The 17224-nt window shown below is 60.8% G+C and overlaps 2 protein-coding genes across 2 annotated transcripts; both read right to left on the bottom strand.

Annotated features, from left to right (window-relative positions):
• Window positions 1-371: 371 nt before the first annotated feature.
• Window positions 372-2557, bottom strand: GDF1 (growth differentiation factor 1). The gene is made up of 2 exons (XM_061357895.1): window positions 2139-2557; window positions 372-1266 (listed from the first exon to the last, which is right to left on the bottom strand). Exons 1-2 carry the CDS (start codon window positions 2413-2415, stop codon window positions 443-445), a joined length of 1101 nt encoding a protein of 366 aa, XP_061213879.1. The 5' UTR covers window positions 2416-2557; the 3' UTR covers window positions 372-442.
• A 1352-nt stretch (window positions 2558-3909) lies between these two features.
• Window positions 3910-16127, bottom strand: CERS1 (ceramide synthase 1). The gene is made up of 7 exons (XM_061358012.1): window positions 15853-16127; window positions 8271-8430; window positions 7528-7708; window positions 7136-7297; window positions 6177-6324; window positions 5505-5653; window positions 3910-4198 (listed from the first exon to the last, which is right to left on the bottom strand). The coding sequence occupies exons 1-7, from the start codon at window positions 16072-16074 to the stop codon at window positions 4156-4158; spliced, it is 1065 nt and encodes a 354-aa protein (XP_061213996.1). The 5' UTR covers window positions 16075-16127; the 3' UTR covers window positions 3910-4155.
• Between the last annotated feature and the right edge of the window lie 1097 nt (window positions 16128-17224).

Here is a 17224-nt window from a genome sequence, read left to right as displayed (position 1 = left end):
CACCAGCAGCAGTTCACTAAAACCAGTCGTTTCTGTTCGCACACATCTACAGCATTCAGCCCAAAAGCCAGCAAGCAGCAGCCCTGCAGCTGCAGGCTCCTCGCTGCCACCAGCAGCAGCTCAGCCCAAGCACGAGGGGTCTGGGATTCCCAGCCTGATGCTGCCATCACCCGTGCAGAGCAGGGTATGGAACCAGCACCAGAGCCGATCATAACCCCGCAGGAGGTGCGGTGGAGCTGCACCAGCTCCTACCCCTTAGTGCCAGAACCCCCCCAAACTGCACGTGGAGAAGGGCACCTCCAATGGGAGGTTGCATCAACGGAAGGAAGGGGCTGCATCAATGGGAAACTCCCTCAATACCAGCACAGGGGGGGATTTAACACTCTTGGATTTATTCCAGCACCCATCCACGGCTCCAGCTGGGCCTGCAGCACACACGCCGCTATCTGCAGCCGCACTCATCCACCACCATGTCCTCATAGTGCCTCAGCACCACGTTGTCGCTGTTATCATAGTAGAGGATGGAGATGGGGGAGAGCCTGACGGGGACGCAGCAGGGCTGGGGGGTGCCCTCGGGGTCCAGCGAGTGCACCATGGTCTGCAGGATGGCGTGGTTGGTGCTGTTGAGCTCGGCGCTCAGCGGGAAGGGGCACTCGCCCAGGCAGTAGTTGGCCAGGTAGCCCTGGGGGGCGATGATCCAGTTCTCCCAGCCGACGTCGCTGAAGCTGATGTAGAGCCGCCGGGGCTTGCAGAGGCTGCTAGGGGTGACTGGGGGGTGCTGAGCGCTCCTCCTCCTCCTGGAAGCTCTGCACTGCTCCTGGCTGAGGGTCACCACCAGCAGGGACGTGTCCAGGAAGGAGTTGATGCTGGTGCAGCCGCCGCTCCCCAGGGCCGCGGCACCATCGCCACCGCTCCCCGCGATCTCCAGGATCAAGCCCAGGTTCCTGCTGTGCGTTCTCCAGTCCCTCGCCACCCCGCTCAGGTCAAACACCAGGGACTTGTGGAGCTGCTCAAAGGAACGCTCCACCAGCAGCTTCTGGCCCTGCTCGGGGGCCGGTGTCCCCCGCAGAGGCAGCTGGGAGCTGCGGTAGAGCCTCAGGTCCAAGCCCTGCCCCTGCCTGGGGCTGGGGTAGGAGTTGTGGCTGAATTTGATCTCCAGCTGAGCCATGGTCAAGCGCTCGCCCTCCTCCAGCACGGAGAGGTTAAAGTACAGGCGCTTCTGCAGGCACAGCAGCCCCGGGGGCTGCCCGTGGTGAATGAAGTGGCCTGACAAAGGAGAAAGAGATGGGGGGGGTTCAATCCTGCTCCACTGAGCAGCAGCAGCTCCAGTTCGAGCTCTTGGCTGCACAGCAAGGGGAAGATGGGGCTGACAGGAGTGGGCAGCCAAACGCATTGGCTGGAGGTGCTGAAGGTGCAGGAAGGGCTGGCAGCCCCATGGCACGGCCTTCGGAAAGGGCTGGAGGCACCAACGCTGGCCTGGGCTGCAGCACCAGGATGCTACAGAGCCATTCCAGCACCTCCTCTGGATGCTACTTAACATCTTGGTGCACGTTGGTCCCCATCTCTAACTCTTCCCCAGGCCAGCGAGGGTGTTTGGGGATGGAGGGGACAGGAGAGCAAACGTCAGGAGCTGGGAACCTGCCTGGTTCAGCCAGCCCAAGCTTTTCACTGGGAACTTGGAAGCACAAGAGGAGAGACCCAGAGGACAACTGGGTAAGGGGAAACAGCTCAGAGGGGCCTCAGGAGGGCAAACAGGAGGAGGGACTGAGCCAAATGGTCACAACCTGTCCCTGCCCCATGCTGGGTGCTGCTGCACCCACACCGCAGTGCATGGAGGAGCCGCGTCACCACCATGAGCCCCATGGGCCAGGTCAGCTGGGATGAAACCAGCACCATTGGGCTGCTGGAGGTGGCTCCAGGACAGAGCCTCGCACAGCTCCACAGCCTCACCCATGGACCATTTCCAGCTGTAAATCATCACCTGCAGCATGCAGAGGGCCCAGAGCTGACACTGCACTGCCCTGTCCTCCCCAGCCTCTCCTACGTGCACCCAAGAGACACAAGGAAGGATGGAGCCAAGACCTCATCCCAGAGAAGAGCTTCCAAAAGGCAGGACCCGAACCAGGGCGTTTCTGTACCTTGGTCAGCGAAGACACGGATGATGTTGCCGGGGACATTGAACTCCTCCACCCTACAGGCAGCTCCCAGGTCGTTGCTGGTGGAAGGCAGCGTTCTCCTGCTCTGGAAGATGCGCCACAGCACCGAGGGCACAGGCGCGTGGGTTCTGGGGCTGGGTTTGCTGCTCAAACCCAGCGATTTTAACAGCAAACTTTCCTGCATCCTCAACTGGGAGCCCAGCGCCGCGCCGAGGAGCGCCCAGGCCAGGCCGGCCCCGAGGCTGGGCAGCAGCCGCATTGCTGCGCTCCTGCCTGCAGACAAAGAGCAGCTGGGGCTGGGGACCGGGACGCAGCGGGTGTCGATGGCCCGATTGAAGCCTTTGATCTGGTGAGTGCTCCATTAGCACGAGGGATTCCCGGGATTGGCAGAGGGTGGGAGCATCCCTTAACCCTTTGAAGCTGCTCCTCCCGCAGGGCTCCTGCAGTCTCCTTTATCTCCACACCAGCCGGGTCCCACACAAGTCCGTGATGACAGGGAAGGGGCTGCTCTTCCCCGCACATCCCACCCACATCCAGACGCGGTCTCCTCCTCAATCACAGCATCCAACTCCTCTCTCTTAAGGCCACCAGCACCCTCCAACTCTTCCTTCAGCTCCCTGCCCACAAGCACAGCCCCAGGGCGGCACAAGAAGCCATCAGCACCCCCGTTCAGCACCCACATCCAGCCGGGTCCCTGCCCCTCTCTCTCGGTGCCAGCAGGGCTGCAGGCAGCAAGCCTGCTGTCGCACACACACAGATGGAGTTAGCAGCTGAATGGCGAAGCCGGTGCTATGAAGTCCCGTTTCTGCACACAGGAGACAAGGCATCACCTGGGACCTCCGTTCCCTTCATCTCCTTCCTGCAAACCCCACTTGAAAGCCAAGGAACTAAAGCAGAGCCGGTGGCGGGTGAGGAGGGGCCGGATCCCAGAGCCTGGGCCAGGCTCCATCAGCACAAGTCACCTCTTGCTCTCTGTTTCCCAAGGAGCTCTCCCCAGGGCTCACACGAGCCTGGAGCTGACTCAGTGCAGAGCCCAAACACGGGATAAAACCACAAGGAACTGGGGTTAACGCCCTGAATGCCCCCCTCGTGCTGGGAGGGAGCTGCACATCCCAGCACAGACACAGGAGCAGCCCTGGCCCTGCACAGAGACAGCCTCAGGCCAGCCCTGCCTGGAAAACCAACAGGAGGAGCAGGAACCGTTTGCTCTCTACTCGAACAAGCAGATGGTGCTGGGTGAGGGCCTGCAGAGCCCTCAGCAGGGGACCCTGCAGGGCTGGGACTGGCTTTTTGAGCAGCTCTAAGACCTCCATTGGCTTTATACACAAACTCAAGCTCCTGGCCCCCATCCGACAGGCCAGGAGGCTGCACTGACGCTCCAGGGCTGGGTTTCCAGGCAGCCTGGCTCATGGAAGCTCTGCTGTGCCCCCGGGCAGCTCTGCATTAGGGACCCCCCTGAGGAGGAAGGCTCCGAGGTGCCCCACATCACCTCTAGTCCCTGCTCAGCAGCTAGAGAAGAGCTGGCTTCAGGCTCCCTGGCCTGGGACGCTGCTGCCCTTGCAGGAGAGGACGTTCCCATCCCCAGCTGCTGCCCATGCAGGAGAGGACGTTCCCATCCGCAGCTGATGCTGGGGCAGAGGAGCTGCTGAGGAAGGTCTGGTGGGAGGGTCCAACAGTGCAGCCAGGGAAGATCACAAAGGGACTGAGAACAGCCGAGGGATGGAGCGACAGAAGAAACACCAGGGGACCTAAAGCCAGCTCCAAATCCTACCTGGACCAGCACAGCACCAGCCTCAGCTGAACCAGCACGGGCTGGCGACAGAAAGCACACAAGCATCAGGTGAAGCCTGGGCACAGCCAAGCCCCAGGAGGGGCCTGATCCTGTCAGTGGCGCCTCTTCCCCGGCTCCGGGCAGGGGGTGAAGGGTGGCAGGGATGAAGCTGTCCTTGTGCTGGGATCGAGGCCTGGCTCAGCCCCAGCTCCGGCCGCTCCGGGTCCCTCACAACCGCTTGTCCTTCACGAGTCCATTCTTGAGGTGCATCCTGCGGGGGAGCAGAGGGGCTGTGAGCACCGACCTGATCCCCCTGCCTGCCCCCATCACTGCTGGGGCCAGACCTGATCCCCCTTCCTACCAAACATCACTGCTGAGGGCAGAGCTGATCCCCCTGCCTGCCCCCATCACTGCTGAGCACCGACCTGATCCCCCTGCCTGCCCCCATCACTGCTGAGCACCAACCTGATCCCCCTGCCTGCCCCCATCACTGCTGAGCACTGACCTGATCCCCCTGCCTGCTCCCATCACTGCTGAGGGCAGAGCTGATCCCCCTGCCTGCCCCCATCACTGCTGAGGCCAGACCTGATCCCCCTGCCTGCCCCCATCACTGCTGAGCACCGACCTGATCCCCCTGCCTGCCCCCATCACTGCTGAGACCAACCTGATCCCCCTGCCTGCCCCCATCACTGCTGAGCACCGACCTGATCCCCCTGCCTGCCCCCATCACTGCTGAGCACCGACCTGATCCCCCTGCCTGCCCCCATCACTGCTGAGACCAGACCTGATCCCCCTGCCTGCCCCCATCACTGCTGAGCACCGACCTGATCCCCCTGCCTGCCCCCATCACTGCTGAGGGCAGAGCTGATCCCCCTGCCTGCCCCCATCACTGCTGAGGGCAGAGCTGATCCCCCTGCCTGCCCCCATCACTGCTGAGCACTGACCTGATCCCCCTGCCTGCCCCCATCACTGCTGAGGCCAGACCTGATCCCCCTGCCTGCCCCCATCACTGCTGAGGGCAGAGCTGATCCCCCTGCCTGCCCCCATCACTGCTGAGGGCAGAGCTGATCCCCCTGCCTGCCCCCATCACTGCTGAGGCCAGACCTGATGCCCCTGCCTGCCCCCATCATTGCTGAGGCCAGACCTGATGCCCCTGCCTGCCCCCATCATTGCTGAGGCCAGAGCTGATCCCCCTGCCTGCCCCCATCACTGCTGAGCACCGACCTGATCCCCCTGCCTGCTCCCATCACTGCTGGGGCCAGACCTGCCCTGCCAGGCTCTGCCCACCACATGAAGCAGAGATGCTGCTCCAAGACGGCAGCCTCAAGCACAGAGCCAGCCCTACACAGCGAGCAGGGGAAGGGCTGGGTGAGCACCCATGGGACAGAAAGCTGGACAGACACCCCACAGTGCCTGCCCTGGAGATACAGAGCCCTTCCTGACACCTGCAGCAGTGTCCTACACTCTGTGTCAAGGGATCTTGTCCTCATGCCCAGCAGTGATGCCCCTGACAGCGGTCCAGGGTCCTGGGTCTCTGCCAGCATCCCGTCCCCAGCCCACAGATGCTGTCCACATACCCCTCTTTCAGAGCATTGGGCAGTTGGAGCCCAGCCTCCCTCTTCTTGGCCGCTGGGGCTTTCTTGCTGTCCTCCACGTCGTACTCCCGCACATCGTTCACCTCTTGCATCTGCCCCATCAGCACCTTGGCCACAAACAGGACGATGTACTGGGGGGGAGAGACACCGTCAGCCACAGACACCAAGGCTTAGAGCTCTTCCTCCCAACCTGCTCACTCCCATTTGCTAAGTGGGACCTTGCTCTGCTCTCCTTAAGCCCAGGAAGGGCCAGGCAGACCCCTCTGGGATGCAGCAGGAAGCAGCGCTCCTGCAGTTGCCCTTAACCCGTTCCATTCCCACAGGATGCTGAACTGGGATGTACCCTGCTGTGCCCAGGCTTGTGCTGGATAACACCAGACCTTCAAGTCCACCCTTTCTGCACCACCACCACCACCCCCCCAGGCTTCAGAGCATTTACACCCACATCAAGCCCCAGCCTAGCACTGATAACTGCCCTTATCACCCCCTCCCCATGAATTCCACCACGGAGAAGCCCCCCAGGCACTGACCTGAGCTTCCCTCCTCCCCCCCTGCAGTCCCCTGGGCTGCTCCCAGGACAGGCAGCAGGAGCCATGCAGGAGCAGCAGAGGAGGGAGAAGCCAGTGCAGGGGCTGCTGAGTTCCCCCCACTCACCAGAAACCAGTAGATGTTCATCAGAGTGAGCACAAGGAGCAGAGCATTGAAGAAGAAGTAGAAGGGGATATTAGGGACCAACTGGAGGCTGGAGTAGCAAGTGGCGTAGAGCACCTTGAGGGGGAACCAGTAGAGACGGAACCAGAACCTGCCAGGGCAGAGGGAGCAGGGTGGGTTCAACATCCCACAGGGACCCCAAGGGAGGGGAGGGAGCCAGCACAGTGTCCCCAGCACAACCTCCTGCCTGCAGGCAGCCCTCACCCACTCCCCTTGCACCCACAGTCCCTGCTCGGGGCCTTGGGTTTCCAGGCCTGGCTCCAGGCAGGGCTTCACAGAGACCCTGTGGAAGGACAATGCAATTTCTATGTGCAGAGAAGCTCTGGCACCAGAGCATTCCCAGGGCAGAGGCAGCTCCACAGCACAAATCACCCCAACTGGAGCATGAAGGCTTTCTTATCCCTTTGCATCCCTAGTGAATCACTGCAAAGCTCTGCTGCTCTCCTTGCCTCAGTGAGGGCTCTTCCTGCCACCCCTCAAAGAGGGAGGAAGGAGACGAAGGAGGACACAACCTGCACATTACCCCTCTCTGTTCCTCACCCTTTCTTCCCTCCTGCCTTGCCCCAGGAGGAACAGCAAGGCTGGAACCTGGGACAGCCCCAAGTCCTGTGTCCCCCTTGCAGAAGGGTTTCTTACTGCTCACACCAAGGCAGTGGGAAAACGGCAACAGCTCCTGCTCCCCTGGGGTCATTTGTCACGCTGCAAGCCAGATTTCACAGGCACTTCGGTGGTGACAGACGGCAAAGAGACTACAGAAGGATTCCAAGCCCAGCATGGGGTCAGGCTCTGCGGGAACCTCTTCTTGGAAGGGCTGGTTCCCATGCACACAAAGCCAGCCCTGTACCCCGGGGGGACTGCAAAAGCTGGTGAGGAGAGGGGGGAGCGGGATGAGCCGAACTCACCAGCTGATGGTGAAGGTGAGGCAGCCGATGTTGGAGAGGACATCATTGAGGCGATGGTAGACACCCCCCCGGTGCTTGAAGTAGACATTGAGCTTGGTGAACTCCAGCTGGATATCATTGACGTCATGCAGGAAGAGCACGAGGATGCCCACGTTGTGGTACCTGCAGGAAACAAAGAGCGGGGAGATGCACGGGGCAATGGGTTCATGTTAGCACCCAGCACCCACGGCCCAGTACTCTGGGAGAAGATGGAGTCCCTAAAGGGCACAGCACGGCACTGTGCTGCATCGTGCAAGGGCTCCAAGCGCTGTGGGACATGCAGGCAGGGTAAGGAGGGAGGGCAGAGCCCATGGGATGCAGGTGAGCACCAGCAGCCACAGCCAGGAGCTCACCTGAAGGCGTAGGAGCAGGCGATGAGGGTCAGTGCGACCACGTGGTGGAGGAGCATCACCACCGAGTCCTTGCGCCACGTGTCCATGTAGGCCGTGGCGTAGATGGAGTGCCCGTAGAAGCTGCACTGCATCAGGTAGGCGATGGCGATGTCCGTGGGCACGTCCATGCCCTTCTGCCAGCCTAGGGTGGGACAGAGGCACCCCAGTGAGCACAGAGCCTCTGCCCACAGCTTCACTGTGCTCAGGGCCCCTCTCAGGTCATCCCAGACACAAAGGAAGTGAAGGCTGTAAAGGAACCCAGGTACCCTCGCCCCTGAACACTGCTTTGGCATTAGACACACTCTCAATCCTAGATCTAAAAGAGAAGCCCTGGAGAAGCTCAAGGCCAGGCTGAAGGAGGCCTGTGGAAGGTGTCCCTGCCCCTGGCAGGGGTGGGAATTGGATGAGCTTTGAGGTCCCTTCCAACCCAAATCAGTCTGGGATTCAATGATCTGCTTTAGCTACTCGATCCCCTTCCCCTGACACATCCCAGCCCCTGCCATAGCCACTAGGTGACTCTCTCTCTAACGAAATGAACAGAGCCGGTGCCCTTTCTATGATACCCACAGCATCATAGGAAAGGTAATTTAGGGGGTTGGTCTTCTCTTTTGCTCACCCCGACTCCCACTCCCTCGGTCAACCCATACATCCTATGAACCTGGACATCTTAATCCATCCCCACTTCTCCCAGGCTCTTACTGTACCATAAAAGACAGATGGTGGGTCATAGAAGAAGGGGTACTCAGTGAAGAAGAGCAGGTAGATGCCATATGACCAGGAGATCGTGTAGAAAAGCAGCTTCCAGGCACTCTCTGGCATCTTGGCAGCATCTTTGGGCCGCAAGTTGCACCACTCCCCAAAGGGCTGCGAGGAGAGGAGAGAGCATCCTCACACAGGGCAAAGAGGCAGGAACAAGGAGGTCAAAGAGGCTCTGGACAGAGGCTGAAGATCCTTCTGAGGGGAAGCAAAGCCTTGCAGGGAGGGCAGGAGCCTGTGTCCCATGGCCCATGCTCAGCTCCATGCCCTTGGCTGGCCAGGGCTGGCTCTGCAGAGCACAGTAACTCTGAACATCAAAACCCAGCCCAAGGAGACCCAGAGGAGGAACCCATCACTGCCCAGAGCAGAGCCGTGCTGATAAAGGAAAGGCTTTGCAGAGCCCTCGCACATCACACACTGCTCCCCAGCACGGGCAGGCAGCGGTGGAGGGGGCAGCTTCGCAGGTGATGGGGTCAGAGCAGGCTGGGGCACCAGGACCCCTTGTGTCACTCATGTTCCCAAGCAGCTTTTTGAGCTGTAGGGACAGGCCAAGGGGAATGGCTTGAACCTGCCTGAGGGGAGACTGAGCTGAGCTCTTAGGCAGAAGCTCTTCCCTGTGAGGGTGCTGAGGCGCTGGCACAGGGTGCCCAGAGAAGCTGTGGCTGCCCCATCCCTGGCAGTGCTCAAGGCCAGGTTGGACACAGGGACTTGGAGCAAGCTGCTCCAGTGGAAGGGGTCCCCATGGCAGGGGTTGGAGCTGGAGGAGCTTTAAGGTCCCTTCAACCCAACCCCTTCTGGGACTCCATTAAACGCTGGTGCTTGGCAGCTCCGCTCCCACCCATTAGGGCTGGGAACAGGAGGAACTCTTCCCAAAGAGGGGCCCAGCACGGGCTGGGAGGACGCGCAGCGCCCGCCTGCTCTGCTCACCGGAACCAGAGCTCCTCACCCTGTGCTCCACTGGGCTGCCTGCAGCAGAGCGGGGCCACCAGGCCAGGGACAGCTTGGGAATGAGAGCAAAAGCAAAGCCCCTGCACCAAGGAGCCTCAGCTCCATAGGGGTGACCTGGAGCAGCTCCATCCTCCAGCAGTGAGCGATGCTGGAGCCTGCCCTCGGCTCCGGGCCCCCCGTGGCGGCTGAGCAACACCAGGCACCATTCCTGCTTCTCATCACACGAGCGACAGAGCCGGGGGTCCAGAGGGAACCAGCGCTGCCTGAAATGCAGATAACGCCCCAGAGAGAGAGCAGACCCGCTCCAGATGACAGCGACATGCCTGCAAACCCTCTGTGCCCTGCCCCAGCTCAGCACTCCCCAGCTCCTGGAAGCTCAAAGGCTATATTAAGGCCCCAGCTGTCCCTAGGCAGCGGCTGCTCTGGCTTTCAGCCCCTCTCCACATCAGGGTTTCAAAGGCCTTCACTCCAAGCATGATCCCAGCCTCTGAGTGCTTTGTACTAAGCTCTGGATTTCCCAGCCCTGGAAGCACCGGCCCCACAAAGCTCTGCCAAGTCATCCCCTCCAGCCCTGGCCCCCCACATGCACCTCCCATTCACAGCATGGCCATCCTCCCTGGGAGCAGGAGCACACTGCCGCCAAGGCTTCTTCCAACAGGAGCCACAGGAGGAAAAAGAGGAGGAAGCTTGAAGGGGGGATGAATAATGCAGAGCCAGAAAGCATGAATTATTTGTGTGTCCATACAGGGGAGCACAGGAGCAGCTCAGGGATGGGGACAGCTCCCCATGCTACACAGCAAGCTGCAGAGCCCCTGCCCTCCTCAGCTGCGCTCAGTTTAGGATGCTGAGCTCAGCCTCAAATCCCTGTTGCAGCTTTGCTGCCCATCACCAGCCAAGTCATGGCCCTGCTTCTCTGCACCTCATCTCCTCACCTGCAAAGGGGGAAGAACACCTCTTGTTCCCAGCCTGGGTGGGCAGAGACAAGGATCATCACCCACCCACTGCAGGCATGGCAGCAGCTCCCAGGCTGGAGCAAAAACCTAGGGAAGGGTGATCCTGCTCCAGCTTGTGATGGCTGATGCTCAAGAGAGGCTTTAACCCTGATGGTTAATGACAGGCCCTGGGGAGACCCTCCTCTTCCTCCCTTCAACAGGCACAGGGCATCTGAGGCTGTGCCCTGAGCACTGTGGAAATGGGACTTAGATCTAGAGCAGACACAGAGAAGGAACTGAAGAGAACCAGCATCACCCAGGGTTGGGGGCACAAAGCAATGTCCCTGGTGAGCCCCCCCCAAACCTGGACCACTTGCACAGGGAAGCTCAAGCCAAGGAGAGGCCCAGACCAGCCCACGCCATGCAGGAGGTGGGAGATGGGCAAGGTGGGAGATGTCCTCCCATCACCCTGCTGCTGTTCCCATGGCAACGGCGCAGCGATGCCTGTTGCTAGGGGTGACGGGCGCTGCGGCGGGAGCACCGGATCTGGCTCCGGCTGAAAGAGCCCAAGGCTCTTGGCAAGCGATGTGCAGGGCTTTGCTTGAAGGGCAGCCCGCTCTTCCTCCCTCCTCCTCCTCCTCATCACCCCCACGCAAACCTTCACAGCAGCTTCTGATTCACCTGCACAATCGCCCCCACGGCATCACCATGCAGGGGGAGGAAAGCAGTGGGTGAGAGCACACCGGGAGCAGTTTGGAGCTGCAAAGAGAAACCAAATGGGAGCTGTCGCTGCCCACAGCTCTGCTGAGCGTCAGAAAAAGAACAGCTCCTTGCAGCGAACTCCTTTCCTCTCCCTTTTCACAGCCTGCAGCCCCAGAGGGAAGCAGCCGGTCCCCGCACATCGACACCCAGCACAGCAGCAGGACACGAGCGCCTGCAGCAGCCCGGCAGGGATGGGTTATGGACCGAGCCTTGCCACAGAGGCACCGTCCCCCCCGGCCAAGTCCCAGCCGAGCTGCGTCCGGCTCCTGGGCACAACGCGTTCCCCGGAGGAGCACAAAGGAAGGGCTGGCACGGAGCAGCCTCAGCAGGGAACTGGCAGCTTGACATCAGCTGTTACCCAATGCGGATGATAATGATGAGCAAGCAGAGCTCCAATTCAAACCCTGGCCGCAACCAACAGCTCCTGCCCCTTCCAGGGCAGCGGCTCAGCTCCCCGCAGCACGGCCTGGGGCTGCTCCAAGCTGCAATGGTGCTGTTGCACCCCAACGGGCTCTGTCCCCTCCATACCCAGCCTGCACTGGCTGCCACCCCTGGCACACAGGGATGGGGCACAGGGCCTACAGAAGGGAAGAGGCAGGAAGACATCACTGTAGAGCAAGAAAATCCGTGCCTATAGGAAACCTGGAGAGAGGCTTGGGACAAGGGCCTGTAGGGACAGGCCAAGGGGAATGGCTTGAACCTGCCCGAGGGGAGACTGAGCTGAGCTCTGAGGCAGAAGCTCTTCCCTGTGAGGGTGCTGAGGCGCTGGCACAGGGTGCCCAGAGAAGCTGTGGCTGCCCCATCCCTGGCAGTGCTCAAGGCCAGGTTGGACACAGGGGCTTGGAGCAAGCTGCTCCAGTGGAAGGGGTCCCTATGGCAGTGGCTGGGACTGGGTGAGCTTTAGGGTCCCTTCAACCCAAACCAGGCTGGGGTTCTGTGTTAAATCAGTCTCCTGGAGCCTGCAGCCCCAAGCCCAGTGTGAAAGGGGAATGCACTGAGCACAGCAGGGATTGCTGCAGCACCATGCAGCGAGGCACTCGGTGCCTCAGCTTCCCTGCCCGCACAGTGGCGAAGCCACCAGGAAGCTGCATTAGACACGAAGCAGGAGGTGCTGTGACAGCAGCAGCAAGGCAGCAGATGTCAGTCCTTGCAAGCAGGGCCATTTGCCCCCGAGAGAGGGCAAAGCCGCAGCAGACACGCTCTGAACACAAGACACTGCGCCCACACGGTGCTGGGGGGCTGACGAACCCCCTCATGCCCCACTGCTGACACAGGGAGCGCAGCCCCCGCTCCCAGCAGCTTCACCCCACGGCGTGAAGAAAGGACCCATTGTTGTGGGTTCCCCCCCTCGGTGTCCAGGGGTTGTGCTCCCAACAGGCAGAGCACAGCGGGATGCGCCAGGGCAGCAGCACCCAGCTCCATAGGGTCCTTTGCTCGGAGCAGAGCAGTGCAGGGTGGCCAGGGTGAGGGCAGTGATAATTCCCCCCCTCAAGGCACACACCCAGTGTGGGGGCTTGGAAGAACCAGCCTGGACAATCCTGTAGGGTGGAGGGAAGTTGCATAAAGCCCTGACAGGGGTAATGGGGACTGTGTCTTTCCAGCTTGCACTTCCTTTCCCAGGCAGCGCTGTATCGCTCGCATGGAAACCCTGCTTTCCAGAGCATAGTTTTTCATTTACACAACACTTTTCCTTGCAGAGGACACTGCAATGTCCTACAGATCTTGGCCCCACTAAGACAGCAGGCTCGCTGGTGTGTGCCCCAAACTGGGGAACATTTACCCACTGCAGAGCAAAGGCAGAGGGCCGGTAAGGATGGAGGTGATGCCTGACCAACACCACCAGGTTCAGAGGGTGCTGTTTATGGAATCCCAGCCTGGTTTGTGTTGAAGGGAGCTTAAAGCTCCTCCAGTTCCAACCCCTCCCAGGGCAGGGACCCCTTTCACTGGAGCAGCTTGCTCCAAGCCCCTGTGTCCAACCTGGCCTTGAGCACTGCCAGGGATGGGGCAGCCACAGCTTCTCTGGGCACCCTGTGCCAGCGCCTCAGCACCCTCACAGGGAAGAGCTTCTGCCTAAGAGCTCAGCTCAGTCTCCCCTCAGGCAGGTTCAAGCCATTCCCCTTGCCCAAAGCCCCCCAATAACATTTTATAGAGTGGATTCTTTCTCACTGATGGATCCTGGGGACTTCAGCTTCGAGCAGCAAAGATAACTCAGGGGAGTTCAGGGCTAAGCGTGTGCCCAGCCTTGCCACAGCTATTCCGGGTCACCTTTGTGCATGAAAACCAAGAGCAGACCTGGGTTCGAGTCCACTGCAGCCCTCAGGACCTGCCTGGGAGGGCCGGCTGCCGGCACAGCACACTGAGCTCCCGGTGCTTCACCAAGCCGTTCCCAGTTGGAGCTGCCTGGTCCCATTCCAGCGGCGCTCGGCTTCGGCACTGCCAGGCTCAGCTGCCTCCAGGGGCTTTCATTAACAGAGATGCTCAGGTTGCTGCTTTCTAATCAGGCTCCCCAGAGCCTGCAGCAGCTCTTTGCACACAGGGTCACCCCAAGGACAGCGGTGTTCAGAGACAACAGGCCAAAACCCATCTTTGCTCTAAGGATGGTGGGGAAACCACCTCTTCCACGGGCCCCAGCTGTGCAACCAGCCCACACTTCCAAATCCATAGCAAAGCCTCCCTCAGGCACAACCTCTGCCACTCCAACCCAACTGGGAGACCTCCTGTGACAAAGATGGTGCAGGCTCAATGCTGCTATGATGCCAGAAGAGAGCAAGGAGCCCACCTCCCCTCTCGATCCCACTGAATGGGGCCACGCAGACAGCACAGGAAGAGGAACGTGGCTTTAACACACTCGTTTCTCAGCAGAGTGGTCATGGCCAAAGCTAAGTAAGGTGCAGTTTAAGTGCAGAGCATCAAGGGCTTGTGGTGAGAGTCACTTCCTCCTCGGATGCAGGGAACGAGAGTCCCCACGGTGAGGTTCATTATTTATAGCTGACGTGCAGGAAGGCAGCTCCACGCTCTGAGGGCACTTTGGTAACCGGGAGGGTTTCAGTTCTGGCAGGGAACATGAAGAGGTTCAAGGGGAGGACAGATGCTCTCCAAGCCTGCACTGGGAAGGGATGCCCTGTGCAGGGGAGAGGTCTCCTCCTGGGTTAAACTGATCTTTCTTCTCCCTGACTTTCCTCCGGAATGACCCCGTTCTACTGCTGCCATACAGGGACCATGTAATAAATACAACACAACTGCGGCCCCCAACACAAGAGGGCTGTGGAACTGCTCGAGTGAGTTCAAGGGCTGGAGCAGCTCTGCTCTGCAGCCAGGCTGGGGCAGCCTGGAGAAGAGAAGGCTCCTGAAGGGGAGACCTTAGAGCAGCTCCAGTGCCTAAAGGGGCTGCAGGAAACCTGGAGAGGGGCTTGGGACAAGGGCCTGTAGGGACAGGCCAAGGGGAATGGCTTGAACCTGCCCGAGGGGAGACTGAGCTGAGCTCTGAGGCAGAAGCTCTTCCCTGTGAGGGTGCTGAGGCGCTGGCACAGGGTGCCCAGAGAAGCTGTGGCTGCCCCATCCCTGGCAGTGCTCAAGGCCAGGTTGGACACAGGGGCTTGGAGCAAGCTGCTCCAGTGGAAGGGGTCCCTGTCTATGGCAGGGGTTGGAACTGGATGATCTTAAGGTCCTTTCCAACCCTAACTATTCTATGACTCTATACACACACACATATATGGAGGGCCTCATCCCTCCCTGCTGCTCCGCAGCCACCTACCTGCTGGGAGAAAACCCATGTGGTGGCAGTTCCCTCCGCAGCACATCCCTGTGACACAGGCAGATGCTGATGAAGCCACAAGAAACCAGCTCAAATCCTCCCCCCTTCTGCAGTTACAAGTGACCCATTTCTCCGAGGGAACGACAGCTCAGCACTGGGACACGCTGCCAAGTGCCCTCGGGGAGCACTGAGCGGGCTCCACACCACCAAGGGCTTCTCTTTCCCTTCTCTGATCACGCTCTGTAAAGGTGAGCCCGGCACAGGGAGCAACTGGAGCACACAGGAAATCACCTCCAGGGAAGCGGTTCACCCAGGGGACAGGGCCTGCCCCATAGAGCCACAGGGAATCACGTTGGATGCATGCAGACGAGGCCCTCGGAGCCCACTGGTGGCCTTTGCAGTCCTGGGGTAATGGTTGGACCTCATGATCTTAAAGGTCTTTTCCAGCCTGGCTGATTCTATGATTCCATGCCCAAGGCCTCGGGCCACCATCGTCATGGATGGGTGAGAGAAGGGTTGTCCCTGCGTCCCCAGCAGCAATCCCCTGACCCAAAACACTGCATCTCCCCTGCTTCTGCCCCTCGAGTCCTACCAGGGCCAGGATAACCGTGGAGCAAAGCAGCCAACATCTCTCCAGGAAAGCAGCATAGAGGAGATCGGCTCAGCTGGGACTGAGCCATCAGAGAGGGGAGGTCTCTGCTCATGACACACGCTTTTCACGGAGCGAAATTAAACAGAGCCCTTCCCCGCTCGGGGGCACATCCTGCACCCCCTGCCCCTCACACAGCCCCGCGGTGGCACGGAGGGGACCCGGGCCAGCGGAGCCGTGCGGGGGCTCCCACCGGGGCTCCCCCGCGCTCGCAGGAAGCCCAGCCCGGCGCTGCAGCGCATCCCTCCAGCCCCTCGCCGCGCTCGTCACCGCCGCACCGGGGCCGGACATGTTCCCTGCAGCCCACGGACGAGGCGCAGAACACGGAGGGGAGGCAGCGGCAGCCCCGGAGCTCGGCACTAGGGGCACTGAAAGCGGGGGGTGAGGCTCCGCAGCGGGATGCGGCCGCGGAGGAAGGGGGAGCATCACTCGCAGACACAGATAGACACAGACCCCATCCCGCACCCCCGCTGCCCAGGACTGACCCGAAAGAGGCTCCGTGCGGCGGCGCGGCGCAGCGCGGTCCAGCCCAGCGCTCCGAGCGCGCACAGAAGCAGCTCGCCCCAGCCCAGCTGCGCGCTCTCGGCCCAGGTCCGCACCGACAGCTCCCAGCCGCAGTCGGTGCAGCCCCGCGCGGCCGCCGCCAGGCTGCGGTACCCCCGCCGCAGCAGGAGCCCGTACCCGGGCATGGGCTCGGGGGCCCGCATGGCGCTCCCGCCGCCGCGCTGCCCGCCGGCTCCGCGCACGCTCCGCGGGGCGGGACGGGGCCGTTACCGGGCGCTAAGAGCCGCCCCTTCGGGCGCATTAACGGCCCGGCCCGGTAATGAGCACGGGGCGGGGCAGCGGCTCATTAGAGCCCGTTAATGAGCGCGGAATGGCTGAATGAAGTTCCACTGCCTCCCCCGCCGCATCGCTGCAGGACGGGGCCGTGACGCGAGGCTGGAGTGGCTCCAGCAGCAGCAAGAACCCGAGACAAACACCAATAGTTCAGTGCGGAGAGATGACAGCTGATGACAGACCCGGGGAAGCAGCTCTGCTGCCAAGGGGCTCCCTTCGGGCAGCCACAGGGGCTGGAAGTGCCCCGCAGTGCACAACACAGAGCTCCTGCAGTCCCCAGTAACCAACCCCCCGACTAAATCTTCACCCTTAAACGAGATGCAAAGAGAACCGTTTCTGCAGCTCTCTTTTTCCCCTACCTCTCTGTAAAAGCCTGCAACCAGCAGCAGATTCGTCCCTTCCTCACCAGCAACTGGGAGTTCCCACCCCTACAACAGCTCCACTTGGGCACTTGCTGCAGCCATGAGATGCACCTGAAAGCTGCAAACACCCCCTCCCAAGCGGTCCCCCACCTGAAGACTTCCTCCAGTGCCTCCTGCAGCAGGCAGGCAGCTTCCACCCCAGCCCACTGATGCTTCAAAGGGGAATCTTACTGTGGATGTGTTCAAAGTGATCATCCAGCCACACAGAGAGCCCAACACTGGGCTCACTGGAAGAAACCCGAGTTTAAGATGAAGAGTCTCCTAAAATACCAACACTTGAATTGGCTCCTGGCAGGGCACAACAGGAGCTGAAGCAGCTCAGCAGGGTTTGGTTCCAGCTGTGGAGGGCTGAATGGAGTTCAGCTGTGTCCATCTGCCCCAGAACCATCAGCTAAATTGCAGCTGGGGGATCTGTACTACAAGAGATGGAGAATAACCAGCAGCAGCACAGGCCCCCATGAACTGTGACATGAACCAGCTTGATAGGGAGAGAGAAAGACAAAACAGAAATGAGCTTCATCTCACTGAAAGCCATTCCTCTGATCACAGCCATTGTGCCCTTGAGTTCCCTGGAACCTCTCACATTGGGCAGCAGTGA

The sequence above is a fragment of the Neopsephotus bourkii genome, unplaced genomic scaffold, assembly GCF_033783945.1.
Source record: "Neopsephotus bourkii isolate Nb327-2 ecotype Australia unplaced genomic scaffold, CSIRO-AGI_Nbou_v1 NB_2, whole genome shotgun sequence".
NCBI lineage: Eukaryota > Metazoa > Chordata > Aves > Psittaciformes > Psittacidae > Neopsephotus > Neopsephotus bourkii.
Note: the sequence above shows the minus strand (reverse complement) of the source record. Positions and strands in the feature narration are given on the sequence as shown.

Excerpts from the sequence above, each read along its gene's own strand:
- CERS1 (XM_061358012.1), bottom strand. The coding sequence starts at position 16,074 with ATGCGGGCCCCCGAGCCCATGCCCGGGTACGGGCTCCTGCTGCGGCGG. Across the intron at positions 8,431-15,852 it reads CCGCACGGAGCCTCTTTCGG|CCCTTTGGGGAGTGGTGCAA; the intron begins GTCAGTCCTGGG and ends CTCTCCTCGCAG. Across the intron at positions 4,199-5,504 it reads CCCAATGCTCTGAAAGAGGG|GATGCACCTCAAGAATGGAC; the intron begins GTATGTGGACAG and ends GCTCCCCCGCAG.
- GDF1 (XM_061357895.1), bottom strand. The coding sequence starts at position 2,415 with ATGCGGCTGCTGCCCAGCCTCGGGGCCGGCCTGGCCTGGGCGCTCCTC. Across the intron at positions 1,267-2,138 it reads CCGTGTCTTCGCTGACCAAG|GCCACTTCATTCACCACGGG; the intron begins GTACAGAAACGC and ends CTCCTTTGTCAG.